The 22,287-nt window shown below is 59.2% G+C and overlaps 1 protein-coding gene across 13 annotated transcripts in view; it reads left to right on the top strand.

Annotated features, from left to right (window-relative positions):
* Nucleotides 1-7,905, top strand: part of TLE3 (TLE family member 3, transcriptional corepressor) — a 28,835-nt gene extending 20,930 nt beyond the window's left edge. For 10 of the 13 annotated variants that reach the window (XM_054214245.1, XM_054214246.1, XM_054214253.1 and 7 more), the window contains 12 exons: nucleotides 698-817; nucleotides 1,065-1,115; nucleotides 1,298-1,453; nucleotides 1,595-1,727; nucleotides 2,004-2,200; nucleotides 2,842-2,918; nucleotides 3,155-3,404; nucleotides 3,565-3,812; nucleotides 4,096-4,243; nucleotides 5,427-5,577; nucleotides 6,037-6,113; nucleotides 6,388-7,905. In XM_054214245.1, the coding sequence (XP_054070220.1) occupies nucleotides 698-817; nucleotides 1,065-1,115; nucleotides 1,298-1,453; nucleotides 1,595-1,727; nucleotides 2,004-2,200; nucleotides 2,842-2,918; nucleotides 3,155-3,404; nucleotides 3,565-3,812; nucleotides 4,096-4,243; nucleotides 5,427-5,577; nucleotides 6,037-6,113; nucleotides 6,388-6,495 (1,716 nt within the window). In that variant the 3' untranslated portion in view covers nucleotides 6,496-7,905. The remainder of the gene's footprint in view (nucleotides 1-697; nucleotides 818-1,064; nucleotides 1,116-1,297; nucleotides 1,454-1,594; nucleotides 1,728-2,003; nucleotides 2,201-2,841; nucleotides 2,919-3,154; nucleotides 3,405-3,564; nucleotides 3,813-4,095; nucleotides 4,244-5,426; nucleotides 5,578-6,036; nucleotides 6,114-6,387) is intronic. The other 3 variants (XM_054214247.1, XM_054214251.1, XM_054214249.1) reach the window with 1 other exon arrangement.
* The last annotated feature ends 14,382 nt before the right edge of the window (nucleotides 7,906-22,287 follow it).

Genomic DNA, 22,287 nt, shown 5'->3' on the forward strand with positions numbered 1-22,287 from the left:
GTTTTCCAGGGAATGCTGGCGGCTTTCCTGGGAATGCCAACGTCTCCTGGGCTTTGCCGCTTGAAGGGAGCGCAGAAACCCGCCCCCCCCGAGCGGAGCTGCGCCGTGGGGCGCTGGGCTCTGCTGCTCCCGGCGACGTGGGTTTTTCCAAGTGTTTTTTTTGGATGCCCTTTGTCTGAGCAGAGCTCAGCTGCCGGTGCAGCTTGGCCGGGGCTGGGATGAAGCGGTGCCTTTGCTCCCCTAATGAACATGGGGGGGTGAAGCCCTGGCTCTCCTGATGCCGGAGGAAGCACCCGTGGGCTCTCATGGGTGCCAGCCCTTGTGCCAGTCCCTTCCCCTGCCCTGGGCTGGGGAGAAGCTGAGGCCAGAGGATGATGGTGACGGGGCTGGTGTTCCCCGAGGCGGGCAGAGGATGATGGTGACAGGGCTGGTGCTCTCTGGGGGGCACAGAGGATAATGGTGATGGGGATGATGCTCCATATGGGGGGTAGAGGATGATAATTATGGAGCTGGTGCTCCCTGGGGGGCACAGAGGATGATGGTGATGGGGATGATGATCCCTGTGAGGGCCAGAGGATGGTGGTGACAGGGCTGGTGCTCCCTGAGGGAGTCAGAGGCACCTTGTAAGCTGCTGCTCGTCGAGTCCTGCCTGTTTTCCTTCTGTTTCCACCTTAAAAAGTTTCTTCTGTTGCTGCAGAATAATTCTGTTTCGCCCTCGGAAAGCCTGAGAGCCAGCGAAAAGCACCGGAGTTCCACGGACTACAGCATCGACTCCAAGAAGCGGAAAGCAGAGGAGAAGGACAGCATGAGCCGATATGTGAGTGACAGGGACGGTGACGCTGCGGCCGGGGGGCTGAGAGCTGCAGGGGCATGCGGTGGCACGAGGCACAGGGCGTTCGGGCAGGACTTTGGGTGGGAGAAAGCGGGATTTGGGTAATACTTTCCAAAGGTGACCTGCGTCCTGCCGCTGTGCTGCTGGAGGGGGGGTTCGGCTTCCCGGGGGGCTGCCCGTCGCCCCAGGGTTTGGCGGCTCTCTGCGGGATGTAACTCGCTTTGTGTTTCAGGACAGCGATGGTGACAAGAGCGACGACCTGGTGGTCGACGTCTCCAACGAGGTGAGCCGTGGGGGTGTTTTGGCAGGTCCGCTCCTCTCCCCGCGGCACAGTGGGGCTTTGGGGGGGTCGGGGGGGCGATGTCTTAGGGGTCCCCCGACACCAGCCCAGTTCTTGCCTGAAAGAGGAGCCGGAGGGAGCCCTCCCCACTGCTGGGGGTGCCAATGCTTTCTCCTGTCTCGCAGGACCCCGCCACCCCCCGGGTCAGCCCAGCCCACTCCCCCCCGGAGAATGGCATAGACAAAGCCCGTGGGCTGAAGAAGGGGGATGCGCCGAACAGCCCGGCCTCGGTCGCCTCCTCCAGCAGCACTCCCTCCTCCAAGACTAAAGACCTGGGCCACGTACGTCCTTCGCTCTGCCGGGGGGGGTCAGGCCCCCCTGGCCGGGAATGCTGGCCCAGTCCGGGGGCTTGCCGAGCAGGGGCTGCAGATGCCAGTGGCTGAACCTCATCCTTTTCTGTTTTTCATCCCTTCTCCATCCAGAATGACAAATCGTCGACGCCCGGGCTCAAGTCGAACACTCCAACGCCCAGGAATGACGCTCCGACCCCGGGGACGAGCAGCACCCCGGGGCTGCGGCCGATGCCCGGCAAGCCGACCGGCATGGACCCCCTGGGTGGGTACCGGGTCCCCCAGTGCCACCTCTCTGCTGCTGTCTCCAGCATGGCTTCAGCCCGTGCCCTCCAGGGGCACAGCAGCTTTGGCGGCGGGGGGTTCAGGTTTATCAGGGACCCAATCCAGCTCAGGGCAGGGGTGCCAGCAGCTCAGGTGCTCCCCGTGCCAGAGATGGGGTGAGGAGGGAGGTCCAGCCCTTGCACCTTCTCCTCTGGGGTGAGCGGGGCTGGATGCGGGTGGGCTCCGTCCCCTGACCGCGTCCCCATCCCTCCCGCAGCCTCGGCCCTGCGGACGCCCATCTCCATCGCGGGCTCCTACGCGGCTCCCTTCGCCATGATGGGGCACCACGAGATGAACGGCTCGCTCACCAGCCCCGGCGCCTACGCGGGGCTCCACAACATCCCCCCGCAGATGAGCGCCGCTGCCGCTGCCGCCGCCGCCTATGGCCGGTCGCCAATGGTGAGCTTTGGAGCTGTACGTAGCACTTTTAGCTCCTTTTCTGGCTCCCGGTGGGAGTGGGGAGGGTCCGGAGGGGTGCAGGGGGAGGCTTCCCTGTGTCAGCTGTAAAACTGGGGCTCCTCACCGGCTGCGTTTCGACTCGGCCGCCGTTGAAAGGTGCTGGGTGTAGAGATGCCTCCCCTTGGGGTGAGGCGCATGTGCCATGACGTTGGGGTTTGTCCTTCCCCGCTGCGTGTGGGAAGTACCCACCGTGCAGCCCCCTTTTCTTTACTCCTGCTAAACACTCAATCGTACGCTTTAAGGCAAAATACAGGCAAAACCAAGAAGCAAAACGCTGCCGTTAATGCGGAGATGGGGGTTCCTGCAGCCGGGGTGCTGGGCATGGCTCGGCTCTTCCTGTCCCTGGGGGCTTGGGAGCAGCATTGGGGAGGGTGAGCACGTCCCGCGCTGGTCCTTGCAGACCAGAAACCTTTGGCTAATCCCCCAGTCCTTCCCCTTTCTGCCAGGGAAAAAGGAGCGATTGGCTATTGAGCAGCAAGGGAAAAGAGGGAGCTGCCGAGTGTCCCCACACCTGCCCGGGCTCGCGGATGGGGAGCTGTTTGCTGGTGTGCCCGGCTCCTGCCCGGCCTCACCCGCGTCTGTGTGTCTCTCGGCAGGTTGGTTTCGACCCGCACCCACCCATGAGAGCCCCCGGCCTGCCCTCCAGCCTGGCGTCCATCCCCGGAGGGAAGCCGTAAGCCCCTCTTGGTCTTTTTGCGCTCTGGGGGGGATGCGTGTGCGCGGGAGGGAGATGGGGGCTGCACCCAGGGCTGGGTCCGGCTGAGCCCCTGAGAGCAGCGGTGGCCCCCGGCCCCCAGTGAAGCACGACCTGGCAGCCGGGTTGCAATGCCACCCACCCCCTTACGCTGGGTTTGCAGCAAACCTCTTTCTCCCGGGCTGATTCCCACCCCGTTTGCCCTTCCCCGGCAGAGCCTACTCCTTCCACGTCAGTGCCGATGGGCAGATGCAGCCCGTCCCCTTTCCCCACGATGCCCTGGCGGGTCCCGGCATCCCGCGGCACGCTCGGCAGATCAACACCCTGAGCCACGGGGAGGTGGTGTGCGCTGTCACCATCAGCAACCCCACCAGGCACGTCTACACCGGGGGCAAGGGCTGCGTGAAGATCTGGGATATCAGCCAGCCGGGCAGCAAGAGCCCCATCTCCCAGCTGGATTGCCTGGTAAGGGGCTGGGGGCTGCCTCGCACGGGAGCCGGAGCATCCCTCACGCCACCGCGGGTTGCTCCTGGTCCCCAAGCGCGTGTCCCCCCCCTGCTTTCCCCTCCCTCTAATGTGGTGACTCATTCTCCGTCCCCTCCGGTAACGTCTCTGCCCCCTCCAGAACAGAGATAACTACATCCGCTCCTGCAAACTGCTCCCCGACGGCCGCACGCTGATCGTGGGAGGGGAGGCCAGCACGCTCACCATCTGGGACCTGGCCTCCCCCACGCCCCGCATCAAGGCCGAGCTGACCTCCTCCGCCCCCGCCTGCTACGCCCTGGCCATCAGCCCCGACGCCAAAGTCTGCTTCTCCTGCTGCAGCGACGGCAACATCGCCGTCTGGGACCTGCACAACCAGACCCTCGTCAGGTGAGCCCGCCTCGGCACCCAGCAGAGACGAGAGCCCATAATTGGGGTCTTTCGGCCATATTTTGGCGTGAGGACCTTTGGGGGTGGTGAGAAGAACACCATCTCGTGATCTCTAAGCGAGCACAGCAGGCTCGGTGCGCCTCGGCAGAGGATGCTCCCTGGATTTCCCGGTGCACTTGGTACAGGGAAGCCTCCTAAATGTGGCCTGAGCACCAGCTCCCTTGAAGCAACCTTTTTCCCAGTGCTCCCCTTGAAGGTTTACGTTATTTTCTGTCGTTCAAAGGCAATTCCAAGGCCACACGGATGGTGCCAGCTGCATAGATATCTCGCACGATGGTACGAAGTTGTGGACGGGGGGTCTGGACAACACCGTGCGCTCCTGGGACCTGCGGGAAGGCAGGCAGCTCCAGCAGCACGACTTCACCTCCCAGGTAAGCAGGGGGGGCCCTGGGCGGCCGCCTCGTCCGGCTCCTCCTGGACACCCCCTGTAGGAGTTTATCCCCCCCAGGTGGTGCCTGGCCGTGGGAGGGAAAACGACCCGCACAGGCCCCTGTTAGCCGTGTGCGTGGCTGTCCCCAGTGCTTTAGGTGTGACCGAGGAGTGTTCAAGGCAGTAAGAACTGCCGGGGGGGTTCCCCTCCTCTTGTTTTGGCATCTCTTTCCTTGTTTTTTTTCATCCTCTGCAAGACCAGGCTGCCGTTAAGGAAGCAGCGCTTGCCTTGGGGTGCCCGTGGCTGTTACCGGCTGGCTCTGGGTGCCCCGCAGGTGGGATGGCAGCAGGGCTCGGGCTCCTGCAGACCCTCCCAGAGCCCTTGTCCCAGAGGGACAAAGCTGGGACCTTGTGTCCTCCTGGCACGTGCAGCCATCTCCGTGGGGCCGGAGCTGCCCTGGCACTTGTGGGTCTTGTGCGACTGCTCCGAACCGGTGGAATGGCCCCTCCGAGCCCTGCTGCGCCTCTTCAGGGCTGGCCAGCCGCCTCCAGCAATGCCGTACGGCTGGTCAGACTGGAGTTGTATGATCAGGGTCCAGAATGGCATCTGCGTGGCCGAGGTCTCCGCTGCGTCCCAGCTGCCGACCCCACGGCGCTGGCGGCCGGGACTTTAACTGCATGAACACTCGCCATCGTGGAGCTTGGGTGACCAGAAGCCGTGCCACCGCAGTTCCTAGCTGTGGCTTAGAGCTTATTTAGCCCTGCTGAGTTTTCCTCTTCTGGAGAATGCCAGGAGGGTCCTTTCTGTCCAAAGACAGAAGTGGTGTCCCCGCGAGAGGCTGCGTGTCAGCCGGGATGTCTTGGCCAAGGCAGATGCCAGCCGCCGGCTCCCGGCTTTGCTGTGCCCGCGTCTCGGCGGCGGCGGCCACTCGGTGATTTCAGAGGACCCGGCTGTGCCCTTCCCCCCCCCGCCGGGCTGTTTCTCTTCCGAATTGCTGGCCCTGCTGCCAGCGCTGCGGGCAAAGCCGTCGCGTTACTCAAATGGCCAACGGGATCACCTCCGGCGCGGCTCGTGCCCCGGTGATCGGCATCTGTCCCCAGCAGGGAATTGTCAGGGATGCAGAGCTGGCGGGTGCGACCCCCCCCCTGCCCCCGTGCTGAGCCACCCCTGTGTCCCTCCCGCAGATCTTCTCGCTGGGGTACTGCCCGACGGGCGAGTGGCTGGCGGTGGGCATGGAGAGCAGCAACGTGGAGGTGCTGCACCACACGAAACCCGACAAGTACCAGCTGCACCTCCACGAGAGCTGCGTCCTCTCCCTCAAGTTCGCCTACTGCGGTAAGCGGCTCCTTCGGTGACAGCTTGGGGACACGCGTGGGGACCGTGGCTGGAAGCGTGGCACGGTGCGGGGGGCGGGGGCTGAGCAGGGCGGCTTCCAGCAGGATCCGTCCCACGGATGATGAAGATAAGGATTGTCCCCACAAACCTGCCCTTAGCCGCTCTGCCCAGTGGTGGTGGCACATTGGCATCGCGGGGGGTGAACCACCACGTGCCGGCGCTGGGATGCGGCCCCTCGGGAGCGGGGCTGGGGAGAGCATCTCCGGAAAATCTGCGGGAAAATCTCCAGATTTTCCAGTTTCTGGAAAAATCTCCCAATTTCTGAGGGCAAAACCAGCCAGAAGCCCCCAGGGGCAGGGGCGAGGGCAGCCGTGGGGTCTGGCCCATGGCTTCAGTGGGGCCGGGGGCGGGGGGCGGCAGCAGCTTTTGGGTGCTGAGGCCGTATTTCCCCGGGCGCAGGTAAATGGTTTGTGAGTACTGGAAAAGACAACCTGCTCAACGCCTGGAGGACGCCCTACGGAGCGAGCATCTTCCAGGTAGGAGGCTCTTTCTCAGGCAGGGCGATGGGGGGGGGGGGGGGTGGTCAGCACCTGGAACCCCCCTCCCCTCTCGGCATCATCCTGGGGGGCTGCCAGCCCTGGGGAAGTGGGGGGGGGGATCCTTTTGGGGTGGCCAGATCCCTACCCAGCGTGATGGATGCTCTGTGGATGCTGCTCGGTGACACGTGGCTGCGGAAGCCTCATCGGGGGAAACCAAACTCATGGTTTTTCTCTTTCCACCCGCCCCCCTCCCCGCACCTTGTTTTTCCAGTCTAAGGAATCCTCGTCCGTCTTAAGTTGTGACATTTCAGCGGATGACAAGTACATCGTCACGGGCTCTGGTGACAAGAAAGCCACAGTCTACGAGGTCATCTACTAACCGTGGATTTTATAGCACGGCTGGCAGCTCCCGGCACCGGCGGTGGCAGGACTCGGGCGGCCGGCGGCGAGCGGCCGGGGGCTCGGGGGGGCTGCAGCAGGGCAGCCCCCGGGGCTCGGCCAGGGACTGGCACGCTCCGGCGGGGCTCTGCCTCGAGGGCCCGGCGTACCACACACACGGATTTATTTGGAGGTCTGCAAATATGGCACACATTGAAGCCCTAAACGAATTTTTGTTTGGTTTTAGGGTTTTGGGTTTTATTTTGAATTTTTTTTTTTTTTGGTTTTCTGGTTCTTTCCGTCTGCGCTTTGGTGGCACTATAAAGGACTTATTTTTTATTGTGACTTTTTTTTTTTGTGCATCCTGCATAAGACTTGTGAAAAATGTAAATAACGGACTAGTAAATAGCATTGGAAGGGTGGGGGACCCCTCCCGGTACACTAGTTGTGTATTTTTTGTCTGCTGTAATTGTATTCCACTGATGGTTTTGGTGGTGGCAATTTTATTTTTTTTTTTTACTTTTTTTTTTTTTCCTTAACCCTCCCCCACCCACCCCCCCCTCCCCCCCCAAAAAAAGCGTCCGTTGGGACGTGACTTTGCCGTGCAGCGCGTATCCAGGCTGAGCAAAGATGTCCACTGGTGAAAGTTGTTCCTACTGTCGTACCCGTGCGTTGTTCGGTGTGTTAGTGATGGTGGGACGCTGCTGGGACCGCGGGGGACTCGCTCGGATCCTCAGCTACTGACGGGACATCAGCAACACAATCACCTTTTTTTTTTTTATATATGGATTTTTTTTTTTAAATTTTTTTTTTTTTTTTTGTGCTCGTATGTTTGAAGAAAAGGGGAAGCCCACGCTGCGGGATCGTCTGCGCAAGCCCTTCTTGGTCTTCGGACGGAAGCAATGAGGAGTGATTTCAAAGAAAGCATAGTAAATTCAGCTCAGGGAGCCACGAAAGATAATAGCAACTTACGTGTTTTGTATTCAAATGAAAGTAAAGAATTAGAATTGATAACCTTTAAAATACAGGTTTTTTAAAAGCAAAGTTTACTAACAAGTAGGGTTTGTGTGTGGTGGGGGGGAAGGGGCTGGCTTTGGTAGGGTCCTGTGGGCTATACGGTCTCGTGTCTTCTGGTATCTAGGTTCCGATGAAGCAAACCCCCTCCCCGCACAGGCCTGCGTTTCAGCATTTTGTACTAAAGGGTTAAAAAAAAACAAAAAAAAAAACAAAAAAAAAAACACCAAAAAAAAAACCAACAAAAAAAAAACATAACAGGAAATAAAAGTATTTGTGTAGCAGAAGCGCTCACCCTGTATTGTAGCATATGGAAGAGAATTTTTATACTACATTTTTATGGATTATTTTTTAATTTTGGATTTTAATCTGGTTCAAAAAAAAAAAAAACAAAGAAGAAATACTGAACGCTTAGGGTTCAGGTGAGAACTGCCTGGTTTACATGCATGGGTGCAGCGGGGGGCCGCGGGGTTGGCATCGCATCCTTCCCACCAGCCCCCCCTGGGGTGGGGAGAGACGAGATGGGGCTGGAAGGGGGATTTCATGGGAAAGGGGGAGTTTTTTCCTGTCAAAAGAAGGGGGTTTTGAGATTTTTTTGCCCTTTTCTGCTTGAAAGAAAAAGAAGGGGATTGTCCCAGGCGAAGGGCGTCCGTCCTGCGCGGCTCGTTAGTGCTCGCCGTGCGTCGCCTCGGCCGGGGAGATGGGATCGATCTTGTGCGCTAATTACCCGCCCAAGGAAAAAGCAGGCTCTTTCAAACCGCATTGAGGGGAAAGTGGTTCTGAGGGGGGTTTGGCTCAGAAAAATGTCTCTGAAAATGCCCCTGGTGCCAAGGGATCCGCGTCGGCCACTGCTGAGGGCTTCAGGGATGCGCCGTGCGTCTTTTGGGGTTTGTGTTTGGTCCTTGGGGCTGGGGTGGATCTTGGGGGGGGGGGGGCTTTGCCCATTCCCCTGCACCCCCAGCCCTGGGCCTGGTTTCCGACCCCGGGGTTCTTGGAGCATCCCCCCCCTCTTCCCATTGATGGGGAGGATGTCGGAAAGGGCCAGGGGGGCTTTGAACTGTCCCCATGGCAAACTGGCCCCGTGGTAAGGCCACCGCCAGCTCGCGTCCTGCGTGGGCACCGGTTTGCAAGTCGGCGCTTCGTTTTCCTCCAAAAAAAATAGGAAAAAAAAATAAATAAAGGAACTGCATGTACCGGAGCTGGTGGAGGGTTACTGAGTCAGACTTCTCAACTTTACACCAAAGTATGTAGCAGAATATGTACAGCTGTTAATAACTACAACTGGTTTTTGTAAAAAAGGGAGAAAAAAAAAAAAAAGAAGAAAAAAAGAATAAAAAGTAAATGTAATGAAGCTCAAATGAAAGCAAATTGTCTATAAACCATTTGGTCTCTGAAAACCTGCACTGAGTTGTTAATAAAAGCAAGCAAAGCAAGCGAGGGGCCGTTGTTCCTGCGTGGCAGGGCTGGGGGGGGCACAGGACACCCCTCGCCCAGGCCCCCCTCGCCCCTGGGGGTGACGGCGGAGGTCGGCTGGAGGAGACGGGAGCGCGGGAGCGATGGGAGCAGCCGCTGCAGCCCCCAGCCCTCGCCTTCCCCCCCTTCCCACGCCTCTGGGGGGGCTGGCCCTGCCCTCCCCGCCCCGGGATGCGCTGCCGAGGGACGTGCCCCTTCCTCCCTAGGTGTCCCCCCATCTCCCCCGGGGGCGAGCCAGCCCACGGGCACCCCCGTGTCCTCCTATTTCTTCCCGAAGGCATCACCCAGCTGCTTTGTTTCTGCTCCCGCCAGCCCGCGGCGAGGATGTGGGGATGGGGAGGAAGGGCTGGGAGCAGGGGACCCTGCGCCCCGCTGGGGACGCGGCCACCGAGGCGGGGTGCCAGCCAGCCCGCGGGGTGCCAGCCGCAGGCGGGGCGCTCGCCGTGGCTCGGGGACGGGGTCGGGCGGCTCCCCACCCGCGGGGCGCGAGCACCTGCATTCCTGCGCTCCCGGCACGGGTGCCCCTGACAGAGACAAAGCACTTTCCTTGAACTAGGACATATGTACCGTCCTACGGGGGCTTCCCCGTGATGGATTGAACATGACAGAGCCTGCTGCGAGGGAGAAATAAAAAGCAGGAGCAGCACTCTAACTGCTCGGGTTTCCGATAATGTACAGCGGTAAATGGTTATGAGTGCATTTAAATCTGATTTTAAGCTGGATGGAATGAGGGCCTTACACAGGGGACCATTAAAAGATAAAAATTGCAAGAAATCCTTTGTTGTAAGATTTCGGAGAGCCCAGCGCTGGGGAGCGGAAGGGTTCGGTGGGGCCCGGCATCCCCCCCCCACCAGCCCCCGGCGCTGCCCCTTCGGGCGCCTGATCCGCTGCAGCTTCTGCTTTCAACAGTTCCCGGCAAACTGTTGCCCTTTGCAATTAATTTGGTTTGACTACAACCTTTCCGAAAGTGCTGACGGAGGAGGTGTTAAAGCCGTGCGCAGTCTCTCCCATTCCCATTTACGCTATCAGCCAGCCGCCCGACGCCCGCGCTCTATAATTAAACTATTCCGAGCCCCACATGCTAATTTTTTTTTTTATTATATATTCATAAGGGCTTTTTTATTTTTTTTTAAAAACATGCTTTTAGTTCAGGCTGGGCCGATGCTGCGCCACACCGGGGCGTGAAGGCAGAGACCTCCCACATCGGGTGGGAATTGCAGTGGGGCACCAGGATTCCCCTCCCCGTGCCGTGCCGGTGCTCGCGCGCTCCAAGGCCTGGCACACCCGGCACCTTTTGGGTTGCATTACCCACTTTTCATTAGTCATTTCCTTTTCCATGAGCGTCGCGCTCCGGCAAGGAAGGGCTCCCATGGAGATGTGCAAGAGATCCGATCCCAGCAGCTGCTGAGCATCAAAACTGAGCCATTATCCGTCTGGGTGGACTCTATAGCCCTTACCCTTCTGGGTGCACCCTGTAGCCCTTCCCCTTTCGGGTGCACGCCGCCGATGCTCCCGCCTGGTTCCCGCAGCCCTTGGGGCGAGGACGGCGGCAGGTCGCAGGGGGAGGCTGCGGCGGTTGGGTGCAGGTCACCGCTCCGGGGCTGGGCACCTCTCCCCCTTCCCAGCCCGGCGCTCCGGGGCAGCCGTCAGGCCAAACTGCGCTTCGAGTCGCCCGTAATTACCCAGTTCCAGGGTGCAGGTCCTGGCGCTGAGGCGGATCGCGAGCTCGCCGTGAAATAAATACCGAACCCCGCTGCCCCGGGTCGGGGGTGGCTGCTCAGGCTGCCGCTGCGACAGTCACCCTGACGCAGCCCCTGCGGCTCCTGCCCAGCCCGTGGGTGCACGTGTGTCCCCCGCCCCGAGCAGGCGGAGAAGGGGGACGGTGACCCCCCGGGGATGCCTGCCCTGGGGAGCCGGCCTGGCCAAGCAGCTTTTCCCACACGGCGTCTCTGGTCCTCCAACGGCAGCAATGCTGCAGGCGTAGGAGAGCCGTGCTGTGCCGTGCCATGCTGTTCTATTCTGTGCCATGCTGTGCTATGCCATGCCGTGCTGTGCCATGCCATGCTGTGCCATGCTGTGCCGTGCCATGCTGTTCTATGCTGTGCCGTGCTGTGCTATGCCATGCCATGCTGTGCCGTGCCATGCTGTTCCATGCCATGCCATGCCATTCCGTGCCATGCCATACTGTGTGGGGCCATGCTGTGTCATGCTGTGCCATGCTATGCCATGCTGTGCCATGCCATGCCATGCCATGCCATGCCATGCCGTCCCATGCTATTCTGTGCCACATCATGCTGTGCCACGTCATGCCGAGCCATGCCATGCTGTGCCATGCTGTGCCATGCAGTGCCACGCTATTCTGTGCCTCACCATGCTGTGCCATGCCATTCTATGCCACACCATACTGTGCCATGCCATGCCATGCCATGCCGTGCCACGCTATTCTGTGCCATGCCACACCGTGCCATGCCATTCTATGCCACAGCGTACTGTGCCATGCCATGCTGTGCCACACCATGCTGTGCTCTGCCATGCCACGCCACGCCATGCTGTGCCATGCCACGATGTGCCATGCCATGCCGTGCCCACGCCGGGAGCGGAGCCGACCGCCGCAGGCTGTGCTCCCCAGGCAGGCGGCCGTGCAGTTCCGACCGCGGGGAGCAGGAATAACGGGGTGCCCCCTTCCCCCTTGGTTTGCCCGGGCTCTGTGCCCGCTTCGGCGGGGTGTCTCACCCTCCGGGGTGCGAAGGCAGCACCTCCCCGCAGCACGGCACCCACGGCAGCGCCGTGCCGGGGGGAGGCTGGGAGCCCTTTCCTACCCCCTTTCCATCCACCATCCGCTCGGAGGCTGCGGCTCCTAATGCCATCCCTCGTCGCCGGCGCTGGGAACAGATGGCGGGAGGAGGCTCTGGGACACCATCAGCTGTTGTTATCGCTAGCTGATGACACGGAGTGTAAATTCTGTTGGCACTACTCCCTTCGTCTGTTCTGCCTCTGCATCCCACCAGTTTTAATTACTGTAATTGAGTTATAATGAATGATTGTGCATTACCATTGTCTGTAATGTGGCAGGGAGTATTCTGTTCGTTACACACTCCATCTAACAACATGCCCCTCCTCGTTGCTTTGTTTATCTGGTTGAAGGGTGTCATCACTTCAAATGGCAGAGATAAAACAGTACTCAGAGTGTCTGCGTTTAGATGTTTATCGCTTTTCTGTTCTCAGGCACTGGTGCTTCACTGAATCCCAGTGGAAAACTGCAGAAACAGATAAAAACTAATTTGGCTTAATCCCTCTTGGAAAAAAAAAACAAAAAACCACAACCAACAACCAACAAACCCAACACAAAAAAACAAAACACCACCACGACAGCAAAAAAAACCCCAAAACCTGCAGAGCTTTCTTTTGCCTGCTGAAAAAAAACCATTAGCGCGGGTGGCCACACAGGGCCCATGCAGGAGGGACGGGGAGAGCCTTTCCCAGCCCCTGGCAGCTGCGGGCTCTGGCTGCCAGCGTGTCCCTTCTGCAGGTGACACGGGCACCTGGAGCCCTGGAGCCCTGCTCTGCCCGTGCCCACCCCCCACGGTGCCCGCAGCCGCCCTCGCCTTTGCTTGCGGGGCCGGGGGACGCCGCACGACAGAGCTCCAGGGCCCCAGCCTGGGGACAGCCCGAGCCCAGCCCATGGGGCTGCGCCTGATGGTGACATCCCAGCGCTGACCTGGGAGACGTTTGCAGAGCCCCTGGGATGGCGGAACCCCGCTGCAACCAGCCGGACTCCTCCGTGCGGGTCTGTACGCAGCACCCGAAGGTCTCTGCTGCTCCGGGAAAGGGAATTTATTGAGCCCAGCTGGCGCACTGCCTCCAGCTCTGGAGCCCTCAGGAGAAGGAGGACATGGAGCTGTTGGAACGGGTCCAGGGGAGGCCACGGAGATGCTCCAAGGGCTGGAGCCCCTCTGCTGGGAGGACAGGCTGAGAGAGCTGGGGGGGTTCAGCCTGGAGAAGAGAAGGCTCCGGGGAGACCTTCCAGCCCCTTCCAGTCCCTAAAGGGGCTCCAGGAAAGCTGGGGAGGGACTCTGGAGCAGGGAGGGGAGCCATGGGATGGGGGGGAATGTGTTTAAACTGGAAGAGGGGAGACTGAGATGGAATATTCGGAAGAAATTCTTGGCTGGGAGGGCGCTGAGCCCCTGGCCCAGGTTGCCCAGAGGAGCTGGGGCTGCCCCATCCCTGGAGGGGTTCAAGGCCAGGTTGGACGGGGCTTGGAGCAACCTGGGCTGGTGGGAGGTGTCCCTGCCCAGGGCAGGGGGTGCCACTGGGGGGGCTTTAAGGTCCCTTCCAACCCGAAGCACTCTGTGATTCTATGACTATTCGCACGGGGCACTCTGGCCTTTCCCAGACAGCGTTTCCCATGGGTGGGATGCGGACAGAGGGCTGGGGTGAGATGCTCTGCTCCTTCCCAGACCTGCCGAGGGCTCATGGGTGCCGGCGATGTGCTGGTGCCAGCACCTGAGGAGGACGCTCTCCAGATGCTCCTTTTGCTGTCCCCCCAAACCCGCTGACCCATTGGCAGTGGGGGACAAGGCCGGCCAAGGCAAGTGCCGGCCCCGGTCACCGCCGGTCACTGCAAGTGCCACCACATACCCTGCCTGTCCCCTGAGGAGCAAGCCAGGAGGAATGGAAAGGAAAGGGGACATGGTGCCATTCGACGTGCCACCTCTGCTGCAAACACCTTGAGGCAGCTGCTGTGTGCTCTCCTGGCCCTAAAATGCGTGAAAAGTCTTATTCCAGCACAAAAAGTCTCAAAAATCTCATCAAAGCACTGCTGCAGCACCACCTCCCCGCCCAAAGTGGGGGGCCGGCGATGCAGCAGTGCTTTAATGAGATTTATCTCGTTTCTGATATAAATAGCTCCCAAGCGCTCAGCCACTGGGACGAGCCCAGCCCCGCACCCCCCAGGGACCGATCCTGCAGATCTGGGGGTCTGAAGCCGTGCCCGAGCGGCAGAGCTCTGCGGGGAGACGCGGGAGCACCGAGCCCACCGAAAACACGGCCTTCGAGGGGGGGGGACCCTTTTTCTTCTTGAGGAAGAGGCCAAGATCATATTAATTTTTTAAGGCGGCTCCGCATTCGGCGAGCGCCCATCGCGCTTCTTGGCTTCTGCGAGGATAATAACGTGCGTGTGTGCACCTAATATTTCTTTTTAGGCCGTGCCTGGCTTCGGAGAAAAGTGTTGTGTGAGCATTTTTCTGTAAAAGACTTGGCTCCATCTGTACGCCGTCAGTTAATGGCTGAGCTAAATAACACGTTGTTATGAATAGTAGCATTTGATAGTTTTAAACCTTTTCTTTTTCTTTTCTTTTCTTTTTATCTTTTCTTTTCTTTTTTCTTTTCTTTTTTCTTTTCTTTTCTTTTCTTTTCTTTTCTTTTCTTTTCTTTTCTTTTCTTTTCTTTTCTTTTCTCTTTTCTTCTCTTTTCTTCTCTTTTCTTTTCTTTTCTTTTCTTTTCTTTTCTTTTCTTTTCTTTTCTTTTCTTTTCTTTTCTTTTCTTTTCTTTTCTTTTCTTTTCTTTTCTTTTTTCTTTTCTTTTTTTTCTTTTTTTTTCCCCCAAGGTAAATTCCAGTGGGATCAACACTACACAGGAATTGCCCCGGAGGAAGCTGGCTGTTCACCAACTCATCTTGTAAAAAAGATTCATTATTACTGTTGAGCCGAGATGAAACAATTCGCTGGAATTAACTAGTCTAATTTTGACCAGCCAATGTTTTGCTACAATGAAAGTTTTTATTGTTACACATAAAAGTCAACCCCCCCACCCCCCTTGCCCCTTTCGCCCCCTCCCAGCACCCCTGGGGAGAAGATGGGTGAGATGATAAAGGGAACTGAGTGGGGGGGGGGGGGCACGTGTGTGCGCACACACACACACAACACACACACAACACACACAGAGCCCCCCAGGGCTGTCTGAGGTGCCCCCCCCACAGCCCGCTGTACTTATCCCGTCATTCCTGACCCCTGGATGGGCCACGCCATGGGGAAAAGCCCTTTTTCCCAGGCAGCGGGTCAGGGATGCCCCGGTCTCAGGGGGATGCGGGAGCACGGGGCGGCTCGGGCCGCGCATCCCGCACGTGGCTTGGGCAGGGGGGGCCGGGGAGGGGGGTGTTGTGTGTTATAGAAGTCAAGATTTAAAACAAATGCAGACCCTCAGAGCAGGTTTGGCCGCGGGACCGGACCCTGCAGCATCAGCGGCTGGTGTGGGGCAGCCTCGGGAAGCCACGAGGTCAGCGTGTGCCTGCCAGGGAGAGGTCTCTCCCGGGAACCAGGGGGATTTTGGGGAGCTGGATGCACGCGCCCTCCCTCCTGGCCTGCAGCCCCCACGGGCGGAACCGTGCGGCGTCTCCAGGCGATAAAGCACGCCGTCCGCACGTGGTGGGGTAACCGCCCTCGCCCGCGGAGAGGGTGCGCAGGCACCGTCCGAGGGGGGACTGCTCGGCAGCGACCGTGATGGGGTGGGGGGACGGGGACACCCTGGGACCCCCGGGATGTTACGGCGGCGCGGGCAGCACCTCGTGGTACCCCCCCCCCGGAGCCGCCATCACAGGCCCTGGACACACCTGGGACACTAACGGGGCTGACGGGCGTAAAGGCTGTGACTGACTGATAACGGGTGTTTCACGCGTGCAGGTTTGATAGCTTCTGCTGGGAGGTTAATTAATGGTTCGTTTATCCCCCAGAAGGACTAAACAAGAGTCTATTGGCAGCTCTTGTTCACTCGGCATTTACCTTCCCATCGGCACCAGCAGCAGAGGGACAAACAGCAGCAGCCCCTCCCGGTCACATTTTGGGGTGCGGGTGTCCCCCCCTCCAGCACGCCCCCACCTTCCCCGCCGCAGCAACTAAAGCAAAGCTTTTTGCTCTTTTTTTCAGGCTGGCGGATGGGGTTTTGGGCCCAGAGCATCCCGCAGCGGGACGCCGGGACCCGCCTCCGCCCGGGGTTTATCGGGGGAGAGGGTCACCTCCCCGCCACCGCCGCGGCGCAGGAGTCACGGCTGAAGCCCCGCGCTCTCATTTAGGCACCCGAGCAAATGGCCCAGCCGTTTTAAAATGCTTTATGGCAGCACAAAGCAGCTGTGCTGTTCTCAAGGCATATTGAAGCAGTTTAATTACATTTTGACACTAAGAGCTGTTTTATTATCCCAATTTTTGTTGTATAACTAGAACATGCAATGGATTGCGGAGGCATAATCCATTAATACTCACTTGTGAGGATTTGTAGCTTTGGACTTGTGGCCTTATACCTTACTTGCAGATAATATATTATCCCCTGGTACAGCCTATGCGCTGAGAGATGCGGTATTTATGAACGCTCGTTACTCTGATCCCAGCACGCCGGGGACACATCCTTGGTGTCCCAGCCACCCTCGGAGGAGGGTCACTTGGTCTCGGGTACCACAGGGAGCCAGGCACGGGCAGAGGGGGACGGTCCAGAGCTGCTCCCAGTGGCACTGCCCTCCCTGGGGGGCCGCTGCTCCTGCAGCCGGCACACGCTGGGTCTCTCCCCTTTGCTTAACCGCTCTTCCTTGTGAAACAACGGCTTTAAGCCCTTCTGCCAAGCGGGGTGGAGGGGCAGGCGATGGGCCGGGGCGCCGAGGCTGCTCACTTCACACATAACGTTTGCCTGATAGGTCGGATATTTGAAATGAATGCAAAAGTGCGAAATTTCGAAGCAGGGGTGGGTCCGCCTTCTTCACAAGGTCGGCAGGGCAGGGGAGCGAGCGAGCGCGATGGTGCTCCAACAGACGCACCGGGAGCAGGTCAGGGAGTCCCTGCCTCACCCTTCCATGCGAGCAGGCATGGCACGGCATGGCATGGCATGGCATGGCATGGCTCAACATGGCATGGCATGGCACGGCACAGGATGGCATGGGACAGTATGGCATGGCACGGCATGGCATGGCACAGGATTTTATGGGACAGTATGGCATGGCATGGCATGGCACAGTATGGCATGGCCCGGGACAGTATGGCATGGCATAGTACGCCATGGAACAGCAGGGCATGGCATGGCATGGGACAGCATGGCACGGAATGGCATGGCATGATACGTCACGGCACACTGGCATCGGTTGTGCCCTCCTGATCACTGCTGGACAAACCACAAAGCCACCGGCTGCCTTCAGCTTGCTCTTCCGTAGGAGGCGAAATTGTAAAAGTCAGTATATTTCTGAAAACTCCGAGTTTCAAAGATAAAGCCCAAAGCCAGCAAGGTCAAAGCGCAGCACCACAGCCCGGATGGCCACGTGGGTCCCGCCAGTGGCTCTGGCTCCCGGGGTGGCCCGTGCCATGGACGGAGGCCATCCCATGGCTGCCACCGAGGGCTGGGGGGGGGCCGGGAGGGCAGCGGTGCCGCCCTGGCCTGTGCGCACACAGTGCAGACCCTGCCCGGGGAGGGGGGGGGACACGGCTGTGGGGCCCGGCAGAGCTGCGGATTCGTAGGATTCAAAGCCCTGGTTGGGGCTGACTCGGTCCCCCCCCCAGCTGCTGCTCTCTGCGCAGCATCCCAGAGCCCCACACATCTGCAGCACCAACATCTGGGGCAGCCCCTGCCGCCTGCTCCCTCGCAGGCTCCCCCCCGCTGCCCCCCCCCCTTCCCCCAAGGAGCTCCCACCCGGCCCCTCGAGACACCCCCAGCACAGCAGGGGAGCCCCCGCTTCTCCCCTGGAGCAAACGTGGGGCTCTTGGGTGGTTTGGGGCTCTTTTTTATTTTTAGGTTCTTTCCTAGTAATGCTGCAAGAACGAACAGGAGACCTCTCTGGCCGCGCCGCTGGCCCCAGGGCTCCCGGTGAGCTCCAACTCAGCCACGCTGGAAGCCACGGCTCCCCCCGAAAGCACCCGTGCTCCTGCAAAACCCGCCAGTGCCGAGACATGCTGCTTACACCCCCTGCCCAGCTGTAATAAATAAGATTTCTCTCTGTTCTGGTAAATACCAGCTGAGGCACAGGGGCCATGTGAAGGGTGCAGGGAGCGTCTGGGCTATCATTAGCCCGCGAGCTCTCCTGGGCCGCCACACTGGCCCTGCTGCTCCGCGGGGCACAGGCTCAGCCTGCCCGGCTGCCACCGATCCACGGAAAACCCATCCTTGGAGAGCCGGCAGCGCTCCCGCTCCCACCTACGCACGGGATCCGCGCTCCCGTACAGCCACCTTGCTTCTCGCAGCAGGAATTGGGACATTTTCTCTAGCAAGGTCCTCGTCCCCCGCCCCGGGCTGCGCTGCCTGCGGCGTCCCCAGGACCCCGTCGTAGGGCAGCAGACACGGGGGGGAACGGCCGCCGTGCTGCTCGGCAGGACCAGGCCGGGTGTCCCCCGCCGCCTGACGTCCCTGTAATCCCCCAAAGCAGCTCGAAAAATTCCTCAAAGCGAGCCCACGGCTTTGCATGCTAATGGGAGGGCAGCGGGGATTAGCCGGCGTCCCCGTCCCCCCCCACGGCAGCTCCCTGGCCCAGAAAGTGCACAGACGCCCCGGCAGATGCAGGGACCTCTGCCCGCTCTACGCACCGCTTTCTTAAATAAGTTGCTTTTCCCCTCCCCTTTCCTAACACTTAACCCCATGATCCTCACTCTTTGAACACACACAATTTTGGCACGCAGCTCTGCGGACCACCCTCAAAAGCAAATCTCTCTAATTTATGGAGAGGCTCAGCTTAAAACATGCGGGTTTGGGGTTGTGGTTTTGTTTTTTTTCCCCCCCCCCTCCCCCTTTTGCATTTTGTCCTGACTATAAATTTTTAACGACAGTCTAGAAAACACGAGCAAATCATCGGTGACATTTTTATAACCTGCCTAATACTTTGAATAAAAGGTTCCCCAGAAGTGCGCGCGGGCAGCTGGGCACAGCAGCATCTCCATGGCTGATCAGCCTGGGCAGCGGGGGGGGGGAATATCTAGGGCTGGGCAGGATCCCATGTGCCACCGTGTCCCCCCCAGGCAGACCGATTTGGGGCGGGGGGACACAGGCAGGGACACGCGTGCCGGGGGCTCTGCCCTTCCTGCAAGCCACAGCCCTGCAGCAGAGGCAGGAGCGCGCCGCCCCCTGCGCGTCCCCTGCCCTAAAGACCCCCCCAATCTGCATTTCCAACACCCCCCCACCACGCTGTGGGTGCCAGGAGCAGCCCGGCCACATCCACATCCACATCCATATCCACATCCATATCCACACCCACACCCGCAGGGTGGGGAGGCCACCACCAACCCCAGGGATCGGGTACAAAACCTGCTGAGAGCTTCTGCCTGAAAAACAAAAGCCTGAAGAGGGATTTTCCTTTTGAAGACGCTCAAACTTTTTGTTTCTGATGTTTCCAAAATGGAACTTGGCCTATGCATTTACAAACGGTGGGTTGTTTTTTTGTTTTGTTTTGTTTTGTTTTGTTTTTCAATTTTTTAAATTTAAAATCGCCTGAGCTTTTAAAGGTCGACAGAAGGTTTAAATAGCCTGAAAGCACCACGTTTCCTCCTGGGTCAGGCAACAAGTTTCAGGTGCCCCCAGACATGCTTCTGAAGCAGCCCCACCTGCTCTGGGGTGGTGTGACCCACACTGGTCCCTCCTGCGCCCGCCGGTCCCCGTTCCCCCGTGAGGGGCTTCGCTTTTGGCTGGGTTAACACAGACACGTTCCGCCTGCGCCGCACGCCATGAGCTCTCACCCCTCCATCCCCTGTGCCACCCCTCCCAGGAACAGCGTCCGTTCTTCCTCCAGGTCACTGCTGGGCACGTCCCGCAGTCCCCGGGACCCCCCGGCCACCCGTCGTGCACTCCGTGCCTTCACGTTATTCGGGTTCCCAGCACCTGGGGACGGCACGAAACCCACGGCTTCGACGTTTATGATTATTCACCAAACTTGTAATCTCATCAAGGAGGTATCACAAGAGCTTGACAAGGGCTGCTTCCCATAAATCCACGCTGATTGGCATTAATTGCACTGTCCTCCTCTGACTCTCTATTAATTGAGTCCCGTATCAGCTGTTCCATTATTTTTCCTGGGATCGATGTCAGCCTGACAGGCCTGTAATTACCTGGGTCATCTTGTTTGCCCTTTTAAAATACCGGCACAACATTAGCTTTCTCCCAGCCCTCTGGAACCACCCCGGTCTTCAAAGACTTATTGAAAATCAACATTAATGGCCCAACCGTTCCCCTTGGCCAACTGTTGTTAAAGTTCCTTGGCTGCAGCTTAACCGGACCTGCCGATTTCCACACGCCCGGGTTTAGCAACTGCTTAACGTTTGTGCGAGTGACTGCAGGGCCGGGAAGTCTTTCATCACCAACCACCGATCCCAGCCCTTGGCTTCCTCCCAACCACCCGGCCAACAGCTATGGAACACCTCTGCCCTTTCCACATCCTCCTCCCGTAGACCAGGAATACGTTGTCAAGTTGTCCTGCTCTGAAAAGTCTTCTCAGCCATATAGCTGCTGGCGTTAATTTTTACTTTTATCTATTCATAGAATCACAGAATGGTTCAGGTTGGAAGGGACCGTAAAGCCCCGCCCAGTGGCACCCCCTGCCCTGGGCAGGGACACCTCCCACCAGCCCAGGTTGCTCCAAGCCCCGTCCAACCTGGCCTTGAACCCCTCCAGGGATGGGGCAGCCACAGCTCCTCTGGGCAACCTGGGCCAGGGGCTCAGCGCCCTCCCAGCCAAGAGTTTCTTCCTCAGATCTCATCTCAGTCTCCCCTCTTCCAGTGTAAACCCGTTCCCCCTCGTCCCATCGCTCCACTCCCTCATATTGCTTTTAAACTATTTGCAGTTTGAGGTTCAGTACCTTTCCCATCTCTCCCGACGTTATGTGGAATGGCCGTTGGCTCCTGTCCTCCTGGCGAGGACCGAATTGCTGCTCTGTGCTGCAAAGCGCTGTTTGCAGCCACGACTGGAACTGAGCTGGAGCTCCGGGCTCCCAGCAAAGCCGGGAATGGGAACAAGAGCTACCAGCTCAGCAGCAATAAAGTAAAGCCCCGTTCACGGTGCAAACCGCGGCGAGTGCCGCAAACAGCCAGGAGTGCTCCGGGAACGCTCGCAGGGACACCCAGCTTCCTTCTGATGCACCGGCAAGCAAAGGGTTACTGCCCATCTTCCCAGTGCTGGCTGGAACCGGGAATTGCTGGAAGAAGTTAAGATGATGTTCATTCTCCTCCATGAGGTGCAGGAAACGCGGGAAGGAGCGGTGGTGGTGGTGGTGCGGCCCATGGAGGGGCCCTTTTCAAGGATCACCGTGCCTTTCCTCCAGGTAATAGAGACAAATGGAAATTGCCCTGAAGGTGTGTAAGTCATGGTGGCCACAGGGCCAGCTGTCTGCCCGGGGAGCAGAGGGGCAGCGGGGGGACCCGCTCAGGGAAGAGTCTGTTTCCACAACAGGGTTTTACTGACACCAGCAACAGCAGGAGGAGAGGAGGTGCCTGGAGCCGGCGGGTGCTTTGCTTGGATGGGTGCTGAGCATCGTCCCCGGCGTGGCATCACCCTGCCAGCGGCCCCTGGCTCCGTCTCGGTCCCCGGCGGGAGGAGGATGGGGTTTCTGCTCCCTCCCAGGGCGCTGCCAACCTCTCCCCATGCTGCCGGGCGGCCGCTGCCGTCCCCAGCAGCTGTTTGCTTACGCCGTTGGGCCACAACGACACTGTAAATCCGGGCCAACCCAGCGAACACAATAAGCAATTGTTTATTTGACAGCGCCGACTGCTTTTGAACCGTCATGCAACCTTCCGCGGTGGGAAGCCGGGGCTGTAACCCCCACTGTGTCCCCACCAGCCACCCCCCGTCCCCGTCCCCTTCCGGGGAGACCGCCTGCTCGCAGCGCGGTTTATGGCCTGGCAGTAATTATACCTAACCACAGCTCTTCTTAATTGGCTGTAATGGATAGCCACATGAGGATACGGTTATATTAAAAAGGTTAATTGGTTTGGGCCGGGTGGTCCCTTCTGAGGCACCCAGCGCCCAGCGAGCGTGGCACCTCGGCACGGGGTCCGGTGGGGGCCTGGCGAATGTGGCACCTCGGCACAGGGTCCAGCTCAACCGCTGCCGGCACCCGAGGCACCAGGACCCTGCTCAGCTTCTGTTTCTACAGGTTCCTTCTCCACCTGCCCTCCCCTACATTTGTTTTTTAAAATAAATACACGCCTGTTTCCATCGGGCTGACGGAGTACACGCCAAAGAGGTTCCTCTGGCTGCTGAGCGATGGCATCGGTGTCCCCAAGGTGCAGCAGTCGCCCACAGCTCGCCACCGATGCCGGTGAGCGCTCCGGCCAGCCGGGCAGGTTTGGCAGGGAGCAGG

This window comes from Rissa tridactyla, chromosome 9 (genome assembly GCF_028500815.1).
Source record: "Rissa tridactyla isolate bRisTri1 chromosome 9, bRisTri1.patW.cur.20221130, whole genome shotgun sequence".
NCBI classification, from domain to species: Eukaryota; Metazoa; Chordata; class Aves; order Charadriiformes; family Laridae; genus Rissa; species Rissa tridactyla.